Below are 26,482 nucleotides of genomic sequence, written 5' to 3'. Positions count from 1 at the left end.
ATGAAGGGGACCTCTTTTAGCAACATAGGTGTAGCCGAAGGGGCAGGTCTTTGAGACTGTGGCCTCACTAAGCCTCCCAGGATAGACCACCACATTGCCCAGGTGTCTATCTGGTATTGCTGAGGCTGAAGCAGACAGTGCTACATATACCAATCTATCACCCAGTGGGCCCGTCACCAACCCTTAATGTCCAAAAGTGGTATTGAACCCTGTCAGTGGGATCAAGTTCACCAGGCCTATAGAGCTGTACAATCGTGCAAGCTACATGTATCGGTTGTTTCACCAGGTAAACTGTCAGGGACTAGCAGCTGTCATGGTGCTACACAGGTGCTCTCTTATAACGCAGATCATAGGTGGCCTAGTAAAATGTCCTCCAGGCCAAGTCCCAGCTGCGCAACACTCTGACTCAAGGGGGTGTGCAGGGACTGTATATGATTATCGGGGTTGTGCAGCACCACTGTCTAGGACATCAATTGAGGACAACGTGCCCCACGCCCTGTGTGCCAAGTTCATAATCTGGACCCCCACCAGGATGCCGGCATGTGCCCAACACTTTAGACTGTTCCTCACAGAGCACCCAGGCAGGGCAACAGAAGCAACACACAGGGGGGCCTGCAGTTCCAGGCTGTCCCCAGGCTTTAGGTATGATGGTGCCGAGCACCGATGTGTGTCCTGAATTTCCCTCACCCAAACTGTTTGTGCCCGCAGGCAGGGCCCTTTTTCCATGTTCTCCTCTCCTCCAATAATAGTTGTTGCTGCCACTGTATCTGTCAGTGGAGCTGGGAGGGTTGGCGGTTCCCAATTTCGAGCACTACTATCTGGCCTCTCAGCTTCAGTCGGTTGCCCGATGGCTATCATCTCGACATATAGCAGACACGGCCTCTCTGCAACCTCCTCTACCACATCATACCTTACTGCATATCTTCCATCCGTGCGTGTAACCTAGACTTCTGGATGCGCTTTTACCCACCGTTGCATACAAATACTTCCGAAGCTGCCTCTTCCTTACCAGGACTACCACCCGATATGGCCCCACCATCCCACTACTAGGAACACCACGAGGGGACATATGCACCACGACAGCTGAACTGCAACACGGGGACACCGAAGGCATTCAGGACATAGGGGACTTTATTCGCGATGGCTCACTCATCCCATACCAGGAGCTCAAGTCTGAAGAAAAACTGTACCCAGGATAGTTTTTATTACACCTTGCACTTATAGCCTCGCTGTCAAATACGTGGTGCACGCTCGCTCAGGAACAAACCACACACCATATGATACAGTACCTGCACTTAACTCAATCTTTTGCCTCCTCACTCCGTCAACACACAGAGACTGACCTGTCTCCCCTGAAGCAACACTGGGAGGAAGCTCTGGGGAGGGCATTCACAGACAGGGAATGGGTTGCCATCTGGAGCAATCCGACGCATATTCTGTGTGATCAGCGGTTTAAACAAATTAAATTTTTTGTATCACATCATGCTGTGTGTTCCTTCTTGGTGGGAGGTACACATACTGCACCTATTTAGTAGGAATAAGAAAAACAGGGTCACCATCTGCTTTGATCTGGGGCTAGCTGTGGCAAAGCGCTTGATCACCAAAAGATGGAAATTCCCGATGGCACCTAACACAATAGCCTGGTGCCCTTCCTTACTCAATTGGGCTAGGGCGGAGGGGGTGGCGCTGCGCCGAGGGGACCTGCTTGGCATCGTCAATTCCCTCTGGCGACTCACTGGGACGATATGGTGTTGAACCTGCAGGGGATGATCACTACCACAGGGGAACCCCAGTACGGTGATCAGGATTGATACCCAGCACCCACACCTCAAGCACACATATATGGAGCTGTCCCCCAATTACATAGACCTTTGACCCTACTTCATGGAATTTCTGCCACTAGTCTCTGTTAGGGATGGCCCCTTTTCCAACGCACGCGGCAGCCGGTATCGGGCAACTACCTTACCCTTCCTTTAGTTACGTTGTCCTCGTTTTGTTGTACCCTATATCCACAGCTCTGATAAGCAATACACCATGTCTAGAACGCCTAAAGAGTGTCCAATCATAAGATTTCTTAGCATTACCCTGACCATTGTAAACAACACTATTCCATGTATTATTTCAGTAACCTGCTCGATAACTTACCTGGTATTAAGTTGGTTTACAGAAAAACCAAAGGTGGTGATGGACGGAGCGTTGACAATACAAACACTCACCCCCAGTCAACTGATCTGGGTTTAATCCATCACCGTTCTTTAGCTCACTCCGCCACCCCAGTTCAGACATGGCCATATGCAAATCAGTCTGACCCTGTGCCTCATGGGAACAGTCCAGCCCGAACTGCCAAGCCATGTCTTCCCTGGACCGGAATCAAGCTTTCCAGGACCGGTTTCTGGCATTACAGCCGTCTTCAGCCGGGCTTGCTTGACTCCAGTGGCAAAGTGAGCAAGGGACTCACGTCTGAGCATACCTTGCCAACTTAGGGCGAACAACGAAAAACCAAAGGTGGTGATGGACGGAGCGTTGACAATACAAACACTCACCCCTAGTCAACTGATCTGGGTTTAATCCATCACCGTTCTTTAGCTCACTCCGCCAACCCAGTTCAGAAATGGCCATATGCAAATCAGTCTGACCCTGTGCCTCATGGGAACAGTCCAGCCCGAACTGCCAAGCCATGTCTTCCCTGGACCGAAATCAGGCTTCCCAGGACCGGTTTCTGGCATTACAGCCGTCTTCAGCCGGGCTTGCTTGACTCCAGTGGCAAAGTGAGCAAGGGACTCACGTCTGAGCATACCCTGCCAACTTAGGGCGAACAAAGAAAAACCAAAGGTGCTGATGGACGGAGCGTTGACAATACAAACACTCACCCCCAGTCAACTGATCTGGGTTTAATCCATCACCGTGCTTTAGCTCACTCCGCCACCCCAGTTCAGACATGGCCATATGCAAATCAGTCTGACCCTGTGCCTCATGGGAACAGTCCAGCCCGAACTGCCAAGCCATGTCTTCCCTGGACCGGAATCAAGCTTTCCAGGACCGGTTTCTGGCATTACAGCCGTCTTCAGCCGGGCTTGCTTGACTCCAGTGGCAAAGTGAGCAAGGGACTCACGTCTGAGCATACCTTGCCAACTTAGGGCGAACAAAGAAAAACCAAAGGTGGTGATGGACGGAGCGTTGACAATACAAACACTCACCCCTAGTCAACTGATCTGGGTTTAATCCATCACCGTTCTTTAGCTCACTCCGCCAACCCAGTTCAGACATGGCCATATGCAAATCAGTCTGACCCTGTGCCTCATGGGAACAGTCCAGCCCGAACTGCCAAGCCATGTCTTCTCTGGACCGAAATCAGGCTTCCCAGGACCGGTTTCTGGCATTACAGCCGTCTTCAGCCGGGCTTGCTTGACTCCAGTGGCAAAGTGAGCAAGGGACTCACGTCTGAGCATACCCTGCCAACTTAGGGCGAACAAAGAAAAACCAAAGGTGGTGATGGACGGAGCGTTGACAATACAAACACTCACCCCCAGTCAACTGATCTGGGTTTAATCCATCACCGTGCTTTAGCTCACTCCGCCACCCCAGTTCAGACATGGCCATATGCAAATCAGTCTGACCCTGTGCCTCATGGAAACAGTCCAGCCCGAACTGCCAAGCCATGTCTTCCCTGGACCGGAATCAAGCTTCCCAGGACCGGTTTATACCCTGAACTGCATTGCTTTGAAGTTGTTAAACATGGTGTCAATGCGCTGTTCATGTTGTATTTGTTTAAATCTTTTTATTAAACTTTTTAGCATTTTGCACAGTTTTAGGAAAAAATCCCGACAACGTACAGTGTGTATGTGGCAGCGTTAGTCAATAGAACATGTACAAATTCGCCATCATGTATGACTTTTGAGTTACATGGTAGTCCATTGCAAGAGTCCAAGAACCACGCCCCCTCATACAAGGGGGTATCTAGAGCACTGTTCATGTTGTATGATAGTAAAAATAGTTAAAGCCACATTTTCCCTTTGGAAATCCTTTTACACACTTATTCTTTCATACTGCAATCATACCAATGAATATCTAATGTTCCACTTATCACCCAAGTTTACGAATAAAAGCTCCAATCAGTGTGTGTAAGCACTTCTGTGCCTATTTAACCCCTTCGATGCTGATGACGGAACCGTTCCGTCATCAGTCACGGCTGAGCTGTGCTGATGACGGAACGGTTCCGTCATGACCGCGCCCTGTTCTGGAATGTCCAGCACAGGGCGCGGCTACGGCGCCGCGGTCAAGGTGTTAATAGATCAGATCACACACAGATAAAAATATACAATAAAAATAGATATCATTATAAACAATAATACAATAAAATAAAACTGTTAAAACCACCTGGGTTGTCAGGTGGACACTAATTCATAAATGAACAACCTCCCTGGACAGGAAACTACAAGAGACAATTATAATACACCGGTGCTACAGCACTCGGGAAGGTGTGGCTCCTATGTGAATTCGGAGATGCACTCTTCAGCGATTTGATGTGGTACCGGACTCTTTATTTTTCCTTTTTCTTGATTGAAAGGACAATGTATTTCTATGCACTCAATTCCAGTTAAATCAGCCCCTCTCAGATATTAGATGGTTATGGCAAAATATCGATGATTTCATGCGTGGACCCAACCGGAACACGTCTCGGTTGTCCTTTTGTGCAAATGGTGGAAAGAGAGCATACATTCACTCTTTCTGCCTGTCACCCGGAGCACAATATTATTGGCTCTGTCTGTATGCAGGCCTAGCTTACTCCAGGGTCTCTGCTGGGCTGTTTTTCCGAAGTAAAGTTGGGGGAGAAGTGGAACTTTAGATATTGATTGGTATGATTGCAGTATGAAAGAATAAGTGTGTAAAATGATTTCAAAGGGAAATTTAGGTTTTAATTATTAAGTTACATAGGTGCTCTGTCCCTTTGGATCATTCAAGCCCCTGGCCTTGGTTTCAAAGATGATAATAAAAATGCCAATAAAAAAGATTTAAACAAAATTTAAAAAAACAACGAACAAAAAAACAGTTGTTGCCGCTGCTTTCATGCAAGACTGCCGGCTAAACCAACATGCTCACTGATAGCAGTGCCCACCACCCCCCCTCCGAGACTGTACACTTAGAAGTTGAAAAATAAAATGATAATAAACCTGTTTTATTTTTTCAACTTTTGAGGCTGCTGGCAGGGTTGGGGGTGTTGCTCCTCCGCCATAGCAGATGAGTCCCCGTTGTGGGCAGGGAAACCACTGTGTCCCGGGGCTGAGACACAGCAAGTGAGCTGGTCCTGGGGGATGGGGTCCCCAGAGCCATTAAATGCTCGGGGAGAGGGGCCGTGCGCCTCCCCCAAAAAATGTGTTGCCTCCCTGGACCTTGGCCCACACCAGGGGTTTTTAAATAAACCGGTGCGACAGCCCAAAGATTTGCAGCAGAATTTAATAAACTGAATTCAGAGTCTTTAGATGGCTGCCACCATTTCCTTGTGTATGTGATGACAATCATATCTCAACAGGAGATCTGTTGTATCCGCAAAGGCTTCACGTCCCTAGATATAGAAAGTGTTTTAGCATTGTTGCTCAAAACTACTGAACGGATTTACACCAAATCTTTCTGGACTAAGATCTAGCTTTCTGCCTCATTTTGTGTAAATCCGTTTAGTGGTTTGTGCTGTAGCGGTGTCTAAAATTCGTATTGAAAAGTGAATGGGGAAAACCTATTTTGGGACCCACTTTATTCTCAGTTCCGCTTGATAGATCACCCTGAAACTTTCCATGGCAAACTAGTTAAAAAGTAGAAATGTTTGTGGAGATTCGGTAAACGGTACCAAAGTTATTAGTAACGCACACCATCCCTTTTATGAAAAAAAGCCCATGGGGATGTGGTCCCCAGTGGCTAATAAGGCACGTGCCCCCCACTCCCCTTTAAAATACATAGGGCCCCAGGGTATGAGATGCCCAGGGCCAAATGAGGCTCATGAAGGGGGGCATATAGGCTCCCTCCGGTTTAAAAAAAGAAAGAGGCCCTCCGGGAATGCTCCCTAGGGCTTAATGAATGTAAATGTAAATGTGCTGGATTTGTAAAGCGCACGGCTGCCCGTGAGCGTCCCGGCGCTTGCTTAGGGAACCCGTCCTGGTATTCCCCTGTGAGAAACCCCGGCAGGGTATCCACAAGGTGAAAGCCAGGCATCCCGCCGCGAGGGGCCGTAGTGGAGATTAAGCAAGCTATTGCCCAGAGTCGCAGAGTGTGACTCCGTGAGTTGAGTAGGCACCAGAGCGAGAATTGTCGAGTCCGTGGAATTTTGAGCCCGAGACCCGCCGAGGCAGGGAATCGAACCCTGGTCCACGGTCGATCTCAGCTTCCGGGTCTGCCGCCTCTAACCACTGAGCCACGCTTCTCCACCCACTGAGCCACGCTTCTCCACAATGAGACTCGGGCAGTGGGCTCCACGTGGCCCCCCTCATCATTTAAAGAAACACACAGTACGTCCCTTGGGGATGGGGGTCCCTAGCGTGTTTTGAGGCTTGCTGAGGGGGGCTGCGCACCACCACACTTTAAATTTTGGCCCGAGGGGGTGGGAGCACGTCCTCCTTCTCTTATTATATATGCTTTGGCCCCATGGGATGGGGTCCATGGGGCCCCATTGTGAACTCTACAGTGCGCATGGCAAAGGCTGTGTGTGGTATGGGGTTGGCAGGCTGCTGCTGAGGGTTTGGCCACAGGTTCTGGCGGCACACCAAGCCATGTGATCAACCCCTCTCTGCACATGGCCAAAGGCTGTGCGAAGCGTGGGGTTGGCTTGCTGTGGGTTGGAAGCAGGGCCTGGCTGCAATACAGGCCCACCGACTAACCCCATGCAGGAGCAAAAGCTGTCCATGGTGTGTGGTTCGCTGCTTCCAGATGACAGCCTGCGGCATGTTGGACGCAGGGCCTGGCTACCAGGTCCTGTGGCCAACCCCACACCATGAACGACAAACGGCAGGGCGGAGTGTGTTTGGCTGCGTCCCGGTGGGGTGCCCGGAGCCAGGCCCTGTTGCCACGGCCTTGCTGCGCATAACCATTAGCCATGTACAGCTTGTGGTTGACTGCCTGTGGGTGGTTGGCCGCAGGCCAGGCCCTGTTGCCACTGCCCTTTTGTGCACAGCTGAAAGCCATGCAGAGCGTGGGGTCTGTTGCCTGTGGGGGTGGGGTGGGGGGGTAGTTTGTTGCAGGATCTATCAGCACAGGGCCAATGGCTGTTCACTTTAGGAATGGTAATAAAATATTACTTTTGTTAAAAAAAACAAAAACAAAGAAGTTCACTAGAAAAAACAAAGGTTAAGGTTAAAGTAACGTTATAGTTAGGTGAATGTCAGTGACAATATTAAAGTTTTGAACTTAAAGAAACTACAGAACTCCACCAGTTTTTTTTGTTTTTGTGAATCTGTTTTATTGGATTTTTGAGTAGTACAGTAAAACCCTTCTGCAAAAAAAACCCAAAAAACAAGCAGCTTTGGGCTGTACAATTGACACATAAGGCACAGCATAGTTGTATAGTACTTGCACGGGGCAGTGTACGAAGTAGTCCAGAATGAGTCTAACAGACACATGCGCAGCCTGTACCAGTAAACGAACAAAGAGTGACAGAACAGAGAGAAAAGGACGGTAAGAAGACATAATAGACATATCATTATCCACAAATTTAGTGTCCATTAAGGTACCAATGCTGGCGGTGTGTCCGTAATCGCACGCATGTGAGTGTACTGTCCCATAGAGCCAGCAGGAGCTCTGGCGTGCATCTGCAGTGAAGTGCCAATAAGAGACTCACTGTTGAACGGAAACTAAAAATAAACTGTGCATATAAAAGAGAGGGGTGGAAAGGAAAGAGAAGAATGCACGCTGTCGACAACCAAACATAGAACCCGCAGCCACTTTCCGGTGCTGCCATACAGAGTATGGTCTACAGCTCACATGTCTAGCAGTGCCTAGCTGCTACCCCATGTCTAGAGTGTGTGTTAGCTATGTGTCACTGATAGGTTGTGTCTGCCAGCAAAAGAGCTGTGCGGCGCCCAAGCTGCTACCTAAAGAACTAATCACTGCCCAAGGCTGGCACACCGGAGTGGTCCATGGGTGGTTTATCTGAGCTGTGTTGTAGTGCCAGGTAGATTGTGTCCCAGTATGTGGCAATGGGGACCTTGCGCAATCCCTGGGTCTCCTCAGGCCTAATAGCTAGGCTTTCCGCTTTGGACCACGCCAGCATAGAGTGGCGCCAAGCTAGTATGTGTGGGGGGTCAGGCGCATTTCATCTTTTACCAATCAGTCGCTTGGCCACTATCAATCCCAGAACTACGAATCTGGACGTGACCTACGTGCTGGGCGTTCTATGAAACTTATGTAACAAATATGTGGGCCAAGTGAAGGGCAGTTCCCAGTCAGTGACTTGTGCAGCAGAGTAGCTACTTCTCTCGAGTATTCCTCCACCCTGGGGCAAACAAGAAACAAGTGTAGTAGATTGGCCCCTACCTCTCCACATCTCGGACATGCTGCGTCTCTGTGGTTGAAGTACTGATTGATTTTCGACAGCGTGAGGTATGCTCTGTGGACTATGTAAAGCTGTATATGCCTGAAGCGCATGTTTCTGGGGATGCGTGTGGGGCTCTCAAGCACCATGACCCATTGCTTGTCTGGGAGCTGGCTACCCAGGTCTAAATCCCACTTGTGGCGCAACGTGTCAAGGTTTAATGCCGAGTGAGTGCGGAGTGAGGCTGCAAACCAACGCGTCAAGTGCCTGCCCCGCCAATGACATGTAGGTATTGCATGGTGAGATGCGCACGTAGCTCTGACGTGACATCTCACCATTTTGCTGTGCGCGGTGAGTGAGAAATTGTTGGGGCGGAAGCCCCTCCTTGTCCACGAGGGTTGCATAGGGTATGAGTATCCCTTCATGGTAGAAGTCATCAAGGGTGTGGATGCCTTTGTCATGCCATTCCCTAAGAATGTCGTCAGTACTGATTGTCCACTGGGAGTGCCTTCCCGAGGTATCGCCGGTGCATAGGGGATTACACTGTGCATCAGAAACAAGCTCCTACGAAAACAGCTGTCGGCTACCGCAAGGAGCAGAGGCTCCGGCAGACGTGGTCATGCCCCATGGTGAAACAGTCGGACTAACTGCTCTATGGGGTAGGGCGGCCGCGCAGTTGCTGTGTCTGTGCAGTTGCTATCTGATAACCACTGCGCTATTCACTGTAATTGAGAGGCCAGGTAGTAATGTTCGAAGCAGGGGGCTGCGTCATCCTGTGTCTAGCACTACCCCAGATGAAGACCCTAAGCTGTCTCTCAAAGGTAGCGAAAAAGGAGGCCGGGATATGCATGGGTAGATTTGTAAAGTAATATAGGAACCGCGGGAGTATCACCATTTTGGTGAGTGCTATCCTGCCCGTCACAGCCAGCGGCAGCGTGCTTCAGAATCGCATCTGCGACTTAATGGACGTCACCGCTCTTCCAAGGTTTCCATTATAAAGATCTTGCAATTAGCGGTATATTTGGAGTCCCAGATATCGAAACGTATCGGGCGTCCAACGCACTAGGGTGCCGCCTATAGCGATGCCCGGATCGCAAAGCCTTCTCTGAAGGGGTAGAGGCAGGACTTAACTGCATTTACTTTCAGCCCTGAAAGTGCAGCAAAATCTTCAGGCAGCTGGGCCAGCTGCACAGTAACACGTCAATATCTGTGAGATAAATGAGGAGATCGTCCGCATAGAGCGACACCTGATGGGTGGCGTCCCCCAGGGATATCCCGTCTGCCAACTGGGAGCGCAGCGCTTCCGCTAACGGCTCCATTGACTCTCACAGTATGGCCAGTATAAAGAAGGCGCACTAGCTGAATGAACTCTGGGCCCAGGTTGAATTTTGCAAGTACCGCAAACAGATCAGGCCACTCCAGGGAGTCGAAGGCCTTCTCCAAGTCTAATACAAGACTGCCTGCTCTGGGCCACTCCTCCGCTGCATAAGTGGCCATGCGGAAGAATCGACGCAGATTAAGCAAGGTGTTACTCGCTGGCACAAAACCATTTTGATCTGCATGGACCAACCCTAGACCTGCACGCGCCAGCCTGTCAGCTAGTACCTTTGCAAGGATTTTATAGTCATTGTTGAGTAGAGTCAGGGGCCGATAGGAGCCCATCTCCCCGGATCTCTGCCCGGCTTCAACATGGAAACCAAATACGCTTCGTGCATAGAGGGAGGGAGTTGCTGCGCGTCTAGAGCCGTAGCCAATACTGTTCCAAGGCACTGCACCAGCGAGACCTTGTACGCTTTGTAATATTTGGACGGCAGCCTGTCTGGTCCTGGGGTTTTCCCCGTCACTAGGGATGTAATAGCCTCACCAATCTCTTCCAGTGACACCTGCTCATCGAGCATCTCCCGTAGCTACTCTGTCACTGTGGGAAGCTGTCAGAAATCCACCAGTTATTGTTAGCAGAGGATAGTATAACTGGCGCCCCTCCATGCACTGCTTATGACCTCCCATATTGCATCTATCATGACATGTTCTATGACAATATTTAGGACATCATTTATGACAAGTGTACGGAGGACAGTAAAAAAACCTAAAAAAAACTGCACAAATACTGTGCAACTTAAATGTTTTTTAATTAAAAAAAGCATTTCCTAAAAAAAGCATGTACTTACTAGGTATTAGCACAGTACTCCATAAACATATTAAAAATATGTAAAAAATATAGCGTGGTAATAGATGGAGAACTACAATACAACCTACTACTTATCTTTTTGTCCCAAACACAGAACACAGCCACAGGGTAGTTAAAAACAATATGCTGGGCTGCCTTTTCATTTTCCAATAATGTACATTACCCATTCATATGTTGGCTTGCCATCACCATGTACCACTGCATTAAACGTTGTACATGGCCCAAAATATAACTAAGGCCCGCCCATGTGTGGTGAGCGGAGGCTCCCGGTGTCGGCGGTTCTTCCCTGGCCTGATCGTGGAGTAGGAGCTGGCCCCTGCGGTGTGGCTGGGCCCGCCTTTCCAGTGTGTGCAGCCCGGGCGGTGAGTGAGGAGCTGCGCAGCTACCGGGGGTTTACCGGCGCGTGGCTCCCTGCGGCCCAACAAGTGGTGCAGCTCAGAGGCCTGGAGCGGTTAGGCGCCTGATTGCTGGGGAGTCCTGCATTTCTGGCCTGGCGGGGAGCGATTCTCGCAGAGGAGCAGCCCTTAAGGCGAGCGGGCAGTGGTTGGGCCTACGCCTTGGCTGAAAGCTTGAATCTGGTAGCAGTCTATAAGTGGCACAGCGTGGCAGGTGAAAGTGGTGGCTGGCAGCAGTGACACACTGCCTTGGACTAGTAATGGCCTGTGGGGCGCGCTGGACATACTTGGTCAAAGAGCCCGGTGGTGAGCCGGGTGCGAGAGAGTGGTGGGGGCCGCTGCAGCGAGCACGGTCCTAACTGGAGCTCCCTGGACTGCTGGTGCCCGGGTCTGCCCTGGCCTTGGTAGCATCATGGGTCTAAATAGGACTCTGGGCCAAACTAATCAGATCGCTAAGTATACGGTGGCAGTGAACCGGGAGGCAGGTGCGACCGGTGGTGCACAAGAGGACGATCACTATGACGGGGGCCCCCCGACACTTCCCTGAAGGACATAATGAGGGCCATCCGGGACTTTCGAGGCACGATGGAGCCCAAGCTGGACTCCGTGACTGAAGAGGTGAACCTCCTGCGGGCGGACTTTCGGAAAATGTCCGACAAGGTTGCGGTGGCGGAGATGGGCATCAATGGGCTCGAGGGGAAGACAAAGAGACTGGAGGAGCAGGTAGCCACGCTTCAAAGAACCAAGCTGACATTCATGCCCGCTTGGAGGACCAGGAAGGACGGGCTCGGCGTAATAACATTTGCATAGTGGGGGTGCCGGAGGGACTGGAGGGGCCCTCTCGACTGACTTCTTTGTGGAGGACCTGATCTTAAACCACCTGAAGCCGAAGCAACTCTCTAATTTCTTTTCCGTGGAGCGGGCGCACAGAGCCCTGGGCGGCAGGCCCAAGCCGGGGGCCCCTCCCCACGCACGGTTATAGCCCGTATCCTTAACTTCCGCCTCCTGGTATGCCATACTGCAGGCGGTGCGCAAGCATGGGGACCTCCATAGGGACAACGCCATCATCCGCTTCTTTCTGGATTTTACGCCCCGGGTGCAGCTTCAGCGGCGCTACTTTGATGGAGTGAAGAAGGCTCTACGGGACAGAGGGGTGAAGTACATGATGCTGTTCCTGGCGCGGCTGAAGGTCCTCGATGGTGATCAGGCCTATTTCTTCGACCCTCCGGTGGACGCGGCAGATTGGCTGGAGGGCTGGCGCAAAGTTGGTCGTTAAGGAAGACGGCAAAAGGGGCCGCCAAACAGAGGGGATCGTGGGGCAGCCCCGGTGGCTGAGCGGGCCTCCAGCGATGGTGAGAGGATGACGGGGGAGTGACTGAAGATATTAGCGGGCCTGACCAGGGGCCCGGATTGGCCTTTTGACACTGGGTTGGAGGGGCGGGTGGTCGGCTGTTTGGCCCCCTGCCAGGAGGGGGGGGGGAATGACAAAGTGGGGACATCTCTCTGTCCCAAGCGGGAGTGTACGGTTGTGTCATACATAGTTTTAGCCCTATACTGGAAAATAGGCCGGGTGGTGGGAGTGTGATGCATTATGTGCGCCGCTTGTGAGGTTCAACAGGGGGGGGTGATGGATTCGACACTTGATGTGTGCATCTTTCTTGGGTCAGCGGTTTCACGTTTCCTCTGAGATGGTTTTTTGTTGCGGTAACGGGAACAACAGGCACTCTGCGTGTTTTTTGGTGGGTGGTTGGGGGCTCACCAGGAAGGGCGGCAGGGAGGTGGGAGTTGGGTGTTGGGGAGCTGGGGTGAACTGCGGTGGGAGGTGGTTTGTTTACTGAGGAAAGTTTTCTTTTGCTCACTATCAAGACGCATGGTTTGCAGGGGAGAGCGGTCGTGGCACACTGCGATACAGCGGGGCTCCTTCGTGGAGGTGACGGTCTAAACTTCCATTTGGGTACCCAGACACAGGTTAAGGTTTGGACATAGAATGTCCATGGATTGGGCAACAAAATCAAATGGACTCTAGTGTTGTAACACCTGAAGAGGCACTCTCCCGATGTGATTCTCCTGCAGTAGACGCACCTGCGCGGCAACAGCTGCAGGGCATTGGACTGCTTTGGGTATAAATTGGTTGCCCACTTGGGGTTTACATCCGGGTCTAGGAGTGTAGGTATTCTATTGCGGAAGGCCCTCCCTTTGGGGATTTTTGGGGTCTGGACGGATGATGCAGGATGTATGGGGACAGTGGCGGGTAGGTGGGGGGGGGGCGGACGGTGGTATTGTGTTCCTGTTATCTCCCGCCGGGCGTGCACTCCACAACCTACTCACGGCTGAGCTCCTTCCTGGCTGACCTCCCCTCGGGGACCCTCTTGGTGGGGGGAGACATGAACGCTGGCATGGATAGATCGGGTGGGGGGCAGGGTTTTAAGGGAGAGGAGGGACTGCAGGGATTTGCAGGGGCCTTGGGACTGGAGGACATGAAGGGCCCACCACCCTTCACATAGGCGGTATACCTTTTACTCGGCCCGGCATGGATCTTTCTCCAGGCTGGACTACCTGCTGGCACGAATAGATCAGTTAGGTGAGAATTCAGAACCCCATATACTGGCCCGAGGGCTCTCGGACCATTCCCCAGTCAGCGTCATATTGACGGGTCCGGTGGTAAACAAGGCAGCGTTCCCGCGGATTAATCCATGGTTCCTCCGGGATGACGAACTAGGGGACAAACTAAGGGAGGGCTCCCAATTGTACTTTGAAGAGAACATGGGGTCAGTGGCATCTCATGTCACATTATGGGAAGCGTACAAAACCATCCTGAGGGGTCAGGCACAGGCCTTGATTGGGGCTAAAAAGAAGGAGGAGTCCATACAGATTAAGAAGTTAGAAAGCGAGATAGAGGCGCTGGGCAGTAGATCTGACACCAAGACTGCCAGTGACTTTGGTCACACGTTGGAGCTTAAACAGAAGGAGCTTAGGGCTCTATCAGAGGGCGAGGCACGCGCATATTATCTGGCCACGCAACACCGGTTGTATGAAGTTGGTGATAAGGCGCTGAAGCTCCTGGCCTAGCTCGAATGCAGAGACAGAGAGCGTACTTGGGTGGCGGCGGTGCGGGACGCGTCGGGCTCCCTAGTGTCCACTAGCATGGGTGTAGCAAAGGGAATTTGCCTCGCACTTCGAAGAGATCTACACCCCGGTCTGCACAAGAACGGAGAGGGATTGTGAGGAATTTCTTCATGACTTTGCCCTGCCCACGTTGTCTCAGGAGCAGAGGGACTGTTTAGAGGGGGACCTTATCGGGGAGGAAGTAGGAGCGGCGCTCAATGCCCTGCAGTTCGGGAAGGCGCAAGGCCCGAACGGGCTACCAGTAGAACTGTTTAAGAGACAGGCAAATGTCGTCACAGGCCCCATACTGCTAATGTACCTTGAAGCGCGGCAGGCGGGAACGCTGCCGACCGACCACAGGGAGGCCTCGATCGTGGTTATCCATAAGGAAGGTAAACCGGCTGATCAGTGTTCCTCGTATCGACCAATCTCGCTTATCAACATCGAAGCGAAGATGTTGGCTAAGGTCCTGGCCGACAGACTGCTGCCAGTCCTGCCGGATCTGTTACACATTGACCAGTCTGGCTTCATGCCGCGCAGGAGCACCAGGCATAACCTGCGGTGCCTGTTTGTGTGCTCTACATGATGGAAGGAGTAGGGGAAGAGCAGACAGCATTGATGGCGCTGGACGCCTCAATGGCTTTTGATAGTATTGAATGGCCGTACCTCTTCATGGTATTGCAGCGTTTGGGTTTGGGCCATATTTTCTGCTGTTGGGTGAATCTCCTATGTGAGCAGCCGATGGCGCGAGTGCGGGTCAATGGGACGGTTTCCAGAGCCTTTGCTCTCAGGCGGGGCACACGGCAGGGCTGCCCCCTGTCCCACCTGCTATTCACCCTCGCTCTGGAGCCGTTGGCTCACTGGATCAGGAGGAAGAGGTCGTTCTGGAGCTTGGCTCTGAATGACGACTGGAAAGAGCGCATTAGCCTCTATGCGGACGATATAGTGTTGTATATGGCTCGGCCTTACCAGTCGATGGTACAGGCGCTTCACCTCTTTGAGCTTTTTGGCAGCTACTCGGGTTACAAAATAAACTGGGCGAAATCAGTAATATTCCCCATCTCGGGCCCTATTCCGCGGGTACCGACTAGATGCCCCGCGAAGATAGCATTGGATGGTTTCAAGTATTTGGGGTGTACGTGACTAGAGAAACCTGGAGCCCCAGTTGAAGCGCCTGGCGACGAACGTGGGCCACTGGCGCTCACTGCCCCTCACCATTGCGTGGCGCGCCGCTATGTTCAAGATGCTCGCATTGCCTCGCCTTCTCTACATCTTGCAGAACACGCCCTACTTAATACCGCATGGGGTCTTGTAACGAGGGGGACCCGGACCCGCCAGGCTTACCTGTGTCCCCTCTCTTTATACAGCACACCAAGTCCTGGAAGACACCAGACGCCGTGTACATACATGGACCAGAAGTAACGTTGGAACCATGTTTCTTTAATTGGGCGGAGCTGGACCCGAACCACACCCTCCCGTCCATGGTAAAACCCAGCCCAGAGAACCAGCAGGTGTGTATTACACCCGGAGGTGATTGGCGTGAGGAAGGAGCGGATTGGGAGTACGGAGCAAGCGAAGGAGACTGGGGAGAGAGCGGAGGAGAGGAATCAAGCGGAGACCATCGGAGGAAGGAGGAGGCGAGCGGAGGAGAGGAGTCGAGCGGAGACCATCGGAGGAAGGAGGAGGCGAGCGGAGGAGTCGAGCGGAGACCATCGGAGGACGGAGGAGGCGAGCAGAGACCGGTGGGAGACAGAGGAGGCAAGTCGGGGAGACGAGGAGAAGAGCGGGGAAGAGCGGAGACCGGCACGAGACGTCTGCGACAAGCCAGGAGGCCAACGGAGAGGCTCTGCGCCCTGCCACACTTCCCGGGAAGTGTGGCTTGAGCAGGTACGGTCACGCTTTGCGGGCTGGGCGGGTCGTAGATGGAGTAAGCCTCCCTGAACCACCGACCATTCCTAGCGGAAACCCCTACCCTCACGACCCATTCACTGGAATCTGGGTTGGTTAACTGCACGTGTGTGTCACACCCCCTTCCCTGTGCACGAGCCACTGCCCCATCCTAACCACAATCTCTTTCTTCCCCGGTACACTGGACGGGACAATGAGATATCCGGAGGAGAGGTGGCCTACCAGTTCCAGAATCCCCAGGGAACACCGAAGAGTCTGAGCACTGAAACGCCTGGACCGGCTCTCCGAAGATACGGACATGCCACTGCGATACTACCGAAAGACGATCCAGAAGAAACGTTCATATAAATGAATAAAGCCGTCTTTACCCCGAGCTCCGGTGTCCGTGAGTCTCTTCGAACACCCACAGGTCTTTAAATGGATATCCCAGGCAGTGCGGACCCTGCTCTGGGACGGGGCAATCCCCGGATAGATTTACGTAAGCTCACACGAGGGGTGTACGATGGGGGGCTGGCCCTCCCAGACGTGCAGCTCTATTATTGGACCTCCCAGTTGCAGGTGATTAACGACTGTGTATACTCCGAGCGGAGCCGGCCTACAGGGTGGACCGGCTGGTGATGCCTGGTGGGAACTGCGATTCATTGCTATATGCCCGCAGGCCCCGAGTGGACTGGCCCTCGCACACTAGGGGGATAGTGTGCTGTTGGAGGGAGGCAAATACATTTCTGGTGTGGTCCGGCTCCTTGACAGGTCGCACCCCCCTATGGACTGGTGAACAAATGGCAGAGGTGTCCCGATTGGTGGAGTTCTGAGGGTGGAAGCTAACTGGCATAGAATACCTAGGGGATGTGTGGAAGGGGGACACCCCTCGCTCGTTTGACTATCTGAAGAAAGAATACAACATGCACTAGTCGTAGTGGTACCAATACCTGCGCCTTATGCATGCTCTGAGTGCACAGATTAAGAGAGGCACATCTATCCCGGAATATTTTCCCCTGGAGGATCACTTACTCCTTGATCCCATCCCTGAGAAGCCCACTTCGACAATCTATCGTAAGCTCATCAACAACATGCCAGACCCTTTGGGGCCGCTGCGGGCGCAGTGGGACCTCGACTTGGGTGCACTGGCGGATGAGGATTGGCAAGACGCCCTGCAGAGCCCTCGGGAGGTTGCGGTCCGAGTCCGGTTCAGTTTAGTGCAGCTTAAGCTATTACACTGCGTGTTTTACCCTCGCACCCATTTGTTCTCGTGGGGTAGGTGTCAATCAGCCCTTTGTGCGAGGGGATGTCAGGAGGAAGGCTCCTTCTTCCATATCTTATGGGAGTGCCCAGAGGGCATGATGCCCTTCTGGACCAAGGTCACGGATACAATGGCAGAGGTGGTGGGCTCACCGGTACCGAGGGAACCCAGGTGGTTGTGAAATGATCAAGGGGGCCACGGAATGGACCAGATATTGAGAGCTCTGGCTGTTGCTGGCAGCGGGGGTTGCAAAAAGAAATATAGCCAGCGAGTGGGGGGGCGCGGGCTCCACCGCAGTGGGATCGGTGGGTGCGGGATCTAGACTGGTGCCAGAAAGCGGAGGAAACCATCTACAAAAACAGGGGGAGCAATAAAAAATGGAGAAAGATTTGTGGGGCTGTGGCAGAAATACAGAGACATAGGGGGTGGACCAGATGGGGGGGGGGGGTTATTCGGAAGGCTTAGACTGGTCAAGTCTGGCCCTGCTGGGTGTTGTATACTGATGTTCTATCCTATGCCATTTGACCATTTTATTGTAAACTTGTCTGATATGAGCATAGTTAATAAAAAAGATTTAAAGAAAAAAAGTATGGTGTCACATGGGCAACTTAAAACTTAAGTCAGATTTACACAGCAACACTGTATGACACACAACTGCTCTCTACTGTACAACACAGTACTCTAATTTATGACACTTTACTTGACTGTGTGCTACCCCACTCCTCTCTATTGCACTCCAAGTCTGTATAGTTTACGACAGGCCACTGCACTCTGATACTTTACTCCACTCTACGCAACCCCACTCCGGTGTACTCCACTGCTCTGCACTATACTCCCCTCTATTACACTTTATCCCACTCTATGCCACTGTATCATATTCACTGTACAACACTGTACTGCACTCTTAGACTTTACTCCACTCTATTTCCATGAACTACACACCACTGCACTACATTGTATGAGCCCTAAAATTCAGGGTGAGCTCGACCATTTTTCAGGGAGCTCTTTGTATATTACTATCTAGGAATGGTGTTACTTCTAAATAAAAGTGTTTCCGCCACTCCCAAGGTATAAGTGGGGCGTATGAGAAAGATTGAAAATAACTATGAAAGGGGCATTGAGGATACTATGGTCCTATGACCCTTATTGCAGCAACATGTTTTGGCCCTACGCTACTGGCATTTATAGGTCCTCCGCATTTGTCATGGTGAGTTTATTTTCTGAGTAGTCCCCCGGTGAAAATTTAATGTGGCATGCATGTTCAGTTTAAGGCATGAACACAGTTTATACTTGCCTATCCAAAAGTACCTGTAAAGCACGAAATATATGGCTTAAAGTAATACTCCCTGGAACACGGTAGAGCACACCATGACTTTTAGGGGTCACGGTAAACCCGATGATGCAGCATGCCACTATTCTAGTGGATGAGAGTTATTTATAAAAAAGGATTTTTTCCCTTTTTGCCACCTCCAACTGAGGCCGTGTATAGGCATGGCACATATCAACCGCGTTCCTGATAATGGTCTCTCCTAGCAGAAGAATACCTTTACTTTTGTTGTGTAGTTTCTAGGGAATATGTATCCCCACATTCTTTGATATATGAAACGATCTCCTAGCAAACACGAACATTTCTGGAATGGTTAAAAATGTCTTCAAAAGTTTATTGTTGAGTGATGGGGAGCATTGTCTTAATTATTATTCTCAGTCTGGTTGTTGATGAAGGTGGAACACACAAGTCTCTAACTGCTTCAAGCATGTAATATAGTCATCCATCAACTCCCTAGGGATCTAACACACCATTCTGGGTGTGTACTATTCATAGTTGATGTTGCATTAGAAGTTTAATCTCTCCTTGAGGCATTTGTAGATTTGATCCTGTCTTTTGCGCATGTGAGAAACATGTCTTCCAAATCATTGCTCGTTAGTGAGAAAACAGTTCATGGCTTGTTCTTCAGTGTAATTTTTACATGAGGCTTTCAAGTAGCTCTCAAATTGTCAAAGCCATTAAAAACACAGTCCCAAAGTTTGTGACTTTGACATGTCACGTGGCAGAGGCTTAATTCACACGAAAAAGCTCATTTACTGAGTCCCTGACATCCACAATTTTAAGGCAGACTCACCTTAGATCCATGCAGAAAGTTTCAGAGAGTACCCTAAGTGGCTAAGGGTATGCCCAGACATGTGTCCCTTGCTCGCTGCACACTGCATTCAAGCTTGCCTAACTGATATGGGGTGATACCCCAAAACCGGTCCCAGGATGCTTGCTTCCAGTCCAGGGAAGACCTGGCCTGGCCATTTCCATGGGGAGCAAGGTCATGACGGATATGCATATGACTGGGTCCAAACTGGGGTGACGTGGTGAGCAAAATAACAATGGATTAAACCCTGAGTGAGTGTTTGAAAAGTTTCAACATTTCGTCCATCATTTTATTTTGTGATGTTGTTTTTTACAGAAAAAAGACTTACCTGAAATATGTTACTGTCATAATTGTCTGCTGAGAATAGGTAACAATGATCCCAATACAGGTCTGAAATGAAAAGCTCTGTAAAAAGGGGTTATGGATGAACAGCTAAGCACAAGTAAGAGGTAGAACATCAAGACAACAGCTGACCAGAAGTCCTGTTGATACTCTCTACAGGAACTTTCATGGAACTCTACAAACATGAATGAATTCAAACATTACAGAAAACCCAACAATAATATTGATTTTAAGTCATATTCACCGTGTGTACACATTCCGTAGAGTTGTGTCCAATTTCGTGACATGCCTGCAGTTGTCTTTTCTTTTAAAGAACCTAATTTAAGAAATGTGCTGCTATTTGCAACCTCAAAGATACAATTGTTTGCAGAGGAGAAGGTACCTTTTTACCTGCTTCTTTCTCAACGGTTCACCTCCTAAAACTCTCTTCTTTTTTTCTTTTTCTTGTCTTTGAATACTCTTGTTATCAGGAAAAGAGTAGATGGCTCTAGAAGAAATGCCTTGCGACAGCTCCGAGCAGGAGGATGGGGCTGGCAATGAGCCTGATGTAATTGCCCAAGGAAACATTCTTGAAACCTTTGCTGAGAGCAAGGAAGCTAAAGCTTTGATCTGCAACCTCAAAGAAGTGTACGCCGACCTGGTACCCCGGGAGATGGTTATTGAAAAGTTCATAGGTAAGACAGAGATTTTGTTTTCTTTCTCTAGAGGCTGGCTGGTTGTATTCCAAGTGCAACATTTTAATAACACTTTGACAATTGTGGAAAATGGAATTTGGCCAGAATTAAAGAGCTTTCCACTGTCATTGGTATTGATCTGGTCTAAGTTAATAACAATTAGCACCTTTACCTTCTGGTGGTTTGTTTGGCTTTGTGTGAAACATATATGAATGTGAATTTATAGAGTGCAAGCCTAACTATAGAGCAGTGGAGCGCATAAGCAGGAGGTGGCATAGATGTACCAAGGGTAGGGCATGGACTAGGTAAAGGGAGCATTCTGAGAAAATAGTTGTCTTGCTCCGCCTTTCAGTTAATACAGAGTCTCCCACACGGTGGCTCAAACACGGCGAAGCAAAACGTAAAACACAACAAGAACTAGAAAAGGGTTTCACTTTACAAAATGCAAAGACTCTCTTTTTAGAATAAGGCTTGGGGTTTATTTATGCAATGGCCTCTAACAGAAAGGCTTTCCCAGATGTCAATGAGTAGCATTCAAAATGACATAGAGATATATATTTTCACATGCAAGCAATAATAACACACGTGGTAAACGCAACAGTTAAATGCATGAATAATACTTATGAATAAACAAGCAGCAAATATTATGAGATGAATGAATGAATGAATAAGCATTTCTAGAGTGCATGGCTACCAATAAGGCCTCCCGTTGCTAGAGGCAGAAACATCACCGTGCAATAGTCTGGAATCATGGAAACGGAGACGTTTTCAGGAATTTATGAAAGGCCACATAGCTGTCCTCCAGGCGTATGTGGTTAGGAAGTTGGTTCCAGCACTTTGCTGCAGTATATGCGAACATGCGTCCACCGCTCTGCGATCTGTGTATCCTGGGGACTACTGCTAGATGTTTATTCTCGGAGCGTAGAGATCTCTCAGGACGGTAGGGAGATATGATAGATCGAAGGATCAGTGGGCCCTTAGGTGAGAGAGTTCTATAGATGATGCACAGTGCCCTGAACTCAATCCGTTCCGCCACTGGAAGCCAGTGGAGAGAGGCGATATGTGGTCTTGCGGATACCTGATTAGGGACCCGCATAAGGAGACGTGCTGCGCAGTTTTGTACAGTTTGTAGTATTTTAATGGTTGAATACGGGGAGCCTAAGTACAGCACATTGGCGTAATCAAGTCTAGAAAGGATTAATGCTTGTACCAGCAGTTTCCTTGCAATAAAAGGCAACAGAGGGAGAATATTCCTAATCATCCTCAGGATCCCATAGCAGGTACCTGCCACCTGAGAGAAGACTCAAGCAAATATACTGGACGTCCTTCAAGAGGTAATATATGTATCATAATGGCACTAGTCCGAAACCAGTTACCTCACCCAATTGTTCACTCGACATCCTTGCCAATTCAAGCTTGGGGGCCCGTTCACAGCTGGGCTTGGACTCTCGACTGGGACTCAGGTTCCGTTTGTCTTACAGCAGCACGTCTACTCTGTAAGTGGGCTCCCAACCTTGGCTGTCAACAACCCTCAGCTTTATAGTCTCAAAACACACACTAGAAGGTTCAAGAGTCTTCCCCTCTGCACCAAGGAATCTTAATGGAACTGGCCAGCTTACAGGCAAGCATTCCACGGCAGGAAGGAGTTCCCACGTTCCCTCTACATTCTCACATGTTCCAGCCTTTATCTTGACGAAGCTCACAAAAGCCTTCCAGGGTGCATTAAACAATCTCTCGCAAAACAATCCTTGACCGTGATTAACCCAAACAACTTGTAAGTGTGTCTGTGCGCAACGAAAAATCTCAAGCCAGGCAGAGTCAGAATTCAGGACGACGTGAGGCCATGTCAAAGCCAATAGTAAGAACTTAATAATTCTTCCCAGTGTACAGCACAGTGCACATTTGTGCACCACTGCTTATAGCATCATAGACTTCATCTCTCAATGTACAACACAGTGCACATTTACGCACCACTGCTCATAACACTGCACTTCGAGACTAAAAAGTACATTCCACACCTCTCTTTCTCATGCTTTCAAATGCACATCCCACATGTTCTCTTCTTGGCAGGCCTGTCCTACTCCATGACAGCTTCCATTGAAAGACTGCAAGATTATAAGAAAGAAACCTTTAAGAGAAACAAGACATATGCAGGACATTGTACATTCAGGCTACGATAAAATAACACACCAAAGTCAAATAAAATAATGGTAGTCAAAGGTCACCACAGGGTGTCAGACCACAAGAGTGTCTCTAGCACTACAATAGGTTGGGGAGGTTGCAAGAAAGGAGAAGGAGGCAAGGAATTGTGAATGAAGCCACCCATTAAAGCAGTGTCTTAAACTCTTTTGTACAGTAGAAGAGATTTGGGCTTGGCCAACTTCAATGGAATGCAATTTCATGCCTTCTGGGCACAGCAGAACATCAGATATCTAGATCTAGTTTCATTCTTCCTGCGTTTCTTTGTTTTCTAGTCTGAAGATCCTGTTACTCTGTTTGGTGTGTTGTCTATTAGATGTATAAATATTTTTTTTGCACAGTAAATTGTTTCACCCCTGAACTTTTTATAGAAGACGGAGGGGGTCTTACTGCGGTGCAGGACAGCGCCGACATAGAGGTGGTAAAGTGCTAGTACTTGTACTGCATTTCAATAGGGGGATTCCAAATTTACTGTTTCCCTCTATGTGGCAGGGAGAGTTGATGCCAGGTGATCCTAGTTTTATGAACAATGTGAATTTAAAAATGGAAGTCTACTTTCTATATGGAAACCAAGTCTAAGTGTGTAAAGTCTTCTAGATTAATTTCATCTAGATAGCTCTGCTCAAAATACTGTTTGCTACTATTAGTGATAAGGGTGAATTTAGTCTTGGTCAGGTTCGTTTTTGAGGTATGTACCGGATAGCCATGCTTTTGTTGCAAGATGTCAGACATATGATTTTGTGGTTTGATATTATCGTTAGTGAATGTTGACATCTGTTTCTGCTCCCGCAATTCCATCTTTAGGTTGTACAAAACTGGCATGTAGATGGGGTCTTCCGAAACACCCATGGTCTTGGGATGGCCTTTTGATCTGAACTATCTGATCTTATTGTAGGATTCTGTCATGGATGTCTATTGTAAATGTAAATGTGTGTATACTTGTAAAGGGCACTATCACCTGAAAGGTATCTTGGCGCTGTATACCGCTGTGGAACCCTTCCTGGCTTTCCATGTGAGATGCCCCCTTACTGGGATCCTCCAAGGTGAGGCCAGGCATCCTAGCGCTTTCGGGGCCGTTGTGAAGATTAAGCAAGCTATTGCCCAGAGTTGCAGAGTGGGACCCATGATTAGAGTAGGCACCTAGGTGAGAATTATCGAGTCCGTGGACATTGAGCCCAAGACCCTGCCGCGTCGGGAATTGAACCCTGGTCCCGGGCCAGACCTCTGCCTCAGGGTCTGCCGCTCTAATCGGTGAGCCACACTTCTACACTATTCTGTGTGTAAGGATGTCAGTAATGTTAGATGGTTAACAGTGTTGAATGCTGCACAGAGGTCAAGTAAGATGAGATGGTAGGTGTTACTCTCTTCTGAGACTTGCAGATTATTGTTCACCATTTGAATGGTTGCCGGTTTGTTGATGCACCTTCGGCTGAAGTGGATTGATAGTTCTGCTTTACCCTCAATTATGTGTTGGAGCTATTTGGTAAGATATTTCTCAGAGACTGTATAAAGGCGTTGAAAGAGATCCGTGTTAAAATGTTTCATGCTGCGAATAGAGTCAAGATGCTTTCGGTGTGATCTCCGATTTTGTCAATCTGGTTTTGGATGAATGTGTTGATGACATATCACTTTTCTTTTGAGTGCAGGATTGACAGCTAGGCTGCCGAGTTATACACTGCTTTGTGACTTTTAAATGATGATTGCCCTTGTTGGAGACCTTGCTGATTGTATTTTGGTAGTAAGCAATAATAATGAGTTGTTTTAGAGTGGCAAGATCATAGTCCACTTCATGTGTCTACACTTCTTTTTCTGAGTTAAAATGGTGATTTTGCTTTTGATGTGTTCCAAGATGTCCCATGGGGTGAATATTCTGGCTGTTGATTATCGAAGTTTCAGTGTGGTGTAAGTATCTGCTGCTGTTTGGACTGTGTGATTGAGGCCCTGAGGGGGTTTTCAACATTAGAGATGGAGTTTGAAGTGGTCCAGATGGCTGCAAGATTGTTCTGAATGCTAACTTGTGGAACATGTTTAAAGATAATTGTGGGCGCTTTGTTATCTTTTTGTTGTGAATTGTGGCTTGTTGCAACTCAGGGCATTGGTAACTGCCACTTGATCTGTCCACGCAAGCTGCTGTGGCGGTGTCTCTTTATAAAGATGCAGACAAGATCCTCCAGGGTATTTTCCCTGTTGTAGGTTGTTTTAGATGAACTGTGTGATGTCGATAGCTGTGATAAGAACAAGGAAACCTCTTCCTAGGGGATGTGGGGGCCATAATGCTCAGTGAATTATGGCGATGCACTCCAAGTGGTTAGACCTTTCGACTTGCTGCTGTATGTATTAGCCCTGAGGAATCGAGATCTCAATGATGTGTGTGGCTGTTTGAGTGAGTCAGGGAGTTGGTATCCAGATTATTCATTGTATGAGATCTGCTGTGTGCTTCTTGTGTGACTGCTAAATGTGCTCAGACTGGCATGAGTTTTCAAGTGTTTCATGTCTGTTTATTGTGGGTTATGAAGAATGGACGCTAATGATGTGTGGATTTTGAGAATGAGATGTACTTGTGCACATTTAGTTGTGTGTGTTTCTCTGTGTTAGAGACAGTTGAGATGATGTATGTAAAGGAGTAGAGCATTGAATGAGCATATGATGTGTGGCATGCAGTTTGTAAGAAATTGGATTATTATTTGGTTTACCAAGGAATAATCACAGCCCTTGTGCTTAATCCCTGGTTAGCTATGGCACAAAGCTGACAGGCTTAATGCAAGGCAATGTGTAAAGTAAGTTTGCAGTACCAAAACAATAATATAGTCAAAATGCAAAACAATAAATATCCCAAACTAAATTATAAAAATAGAGCGACGTTTATTAAACAACATGACACAAGAATGACAATCCAATAAGGGGAACAGGAGATATGAACTTTTACAGTTTTAAGTAGAAAAGTATAAAGAACCAATGATAGTCAATGATTACAGTAGACCAGGACCTAGGTGCAGTTTGAGGCTGACTGCGATGGCGTGCAGGTCAGGTATACCAGGCAGGTTCATCCTGGCTAAAGACTGTACCTTTTGACTTAATCTTTTAATTCTCAATTTGCCACAGTAGTACACTTATAATGTCCTTCAAGACCTCAGGGAGGTATTTAGAGACTCACGGGGTGTCTAGCAGAGGCCAACAGCAGGGTCCAGTCCATGTCCAGTTGCCACTGGTTAGCTGGGCACTTCCATGAAAAGGCCTTTATGGTAGCTTGTTGTATCCTTGTAGCCTGAACAGGATTTCAGCATTATGACACTTGGAGTCCTCTTCTTTGCCCTGGGTAAAAGAGGGAGTCTGTTCAGTCCTTCAGTAGTCCTGTCAGGTTGCAGACAGTACACTCAGTCTTCCTCTGATCTTTCGCAGGTCCAGGAAGTGTTCTGAAGTGGTGCTTGAAAGTGCAACATTTATGCCTGGCACTAGCTTGTGGGTTTAAAGGATCCTTGTTCAAACCCTTAAATGGGGTAAAAGTTCCCAGGCCAACTCTACCCACATTCAGCTTTTTCAAAATGAGGTAAGTCTTCAACCCCACTAAACCTGGGCTCTGAGAGCTAGGGGTGTGTGTGGAGAGATTGGTATGTTAAACCTAGTGTTCACCCACACCTAACACTAAATTCCATTGTGCCAGCGTGCATCAGGTAATGTGTTCTCAATCGTGCCCCTGGTACACAGTGTGTGAAGTTTGGCTGGTTCTTCACTTTTTAAGGAACTGCTTTGGACAAGACAGGACACATGTGCAGATTTG

General features: G+C 49.1%; 1 protein-coding gene across 2 annotated transcripts in view; it reads left to right on the top strand.

Moving 5' to 3' along the window:
• Nucleotides 1-26,482, top strand: part of TBCD (tubulin folding cofactor D) — a 2,437,462-nt gene that overhangs the window by 43,050 nt on the left and 2,367,930 nt on the right. For both annotated transcript variants that reach the window (XM_078654702.1, XM_078654703.1), the window contains exon 2: nt 20,302-20,505. In XM_078654702.1, the coding sequence (XP_078510828.1) occupies nt 20,313-20,505 (193 nt within the window). In that variant the 5' untranslated portion in view covers nt 20,302-20,312. The remainder of the gene's footprint in view (nt 1-20,301; nt 20,506-26,482) is intronic.

Source organism: Lissotriton helveticus, chromosome 7 (genome assembly GCF_964261635.1).
Source record: "Lissotriton helveticus chromosome 7, aLisHel1.1, whole genome shotgun sequence".
Taxonomy (NCBI): Eukaryota; Metazoa; Chordata; class Amphibia; order Caudata; family Salamandridae; genus Lissotriton; species Lissotriton helveticus.
The sequence above is the reverse complement of the archived record's forward strand: the minus strand, read 5'-3'. Positions and strand labels throughout refer to the sequence as shown.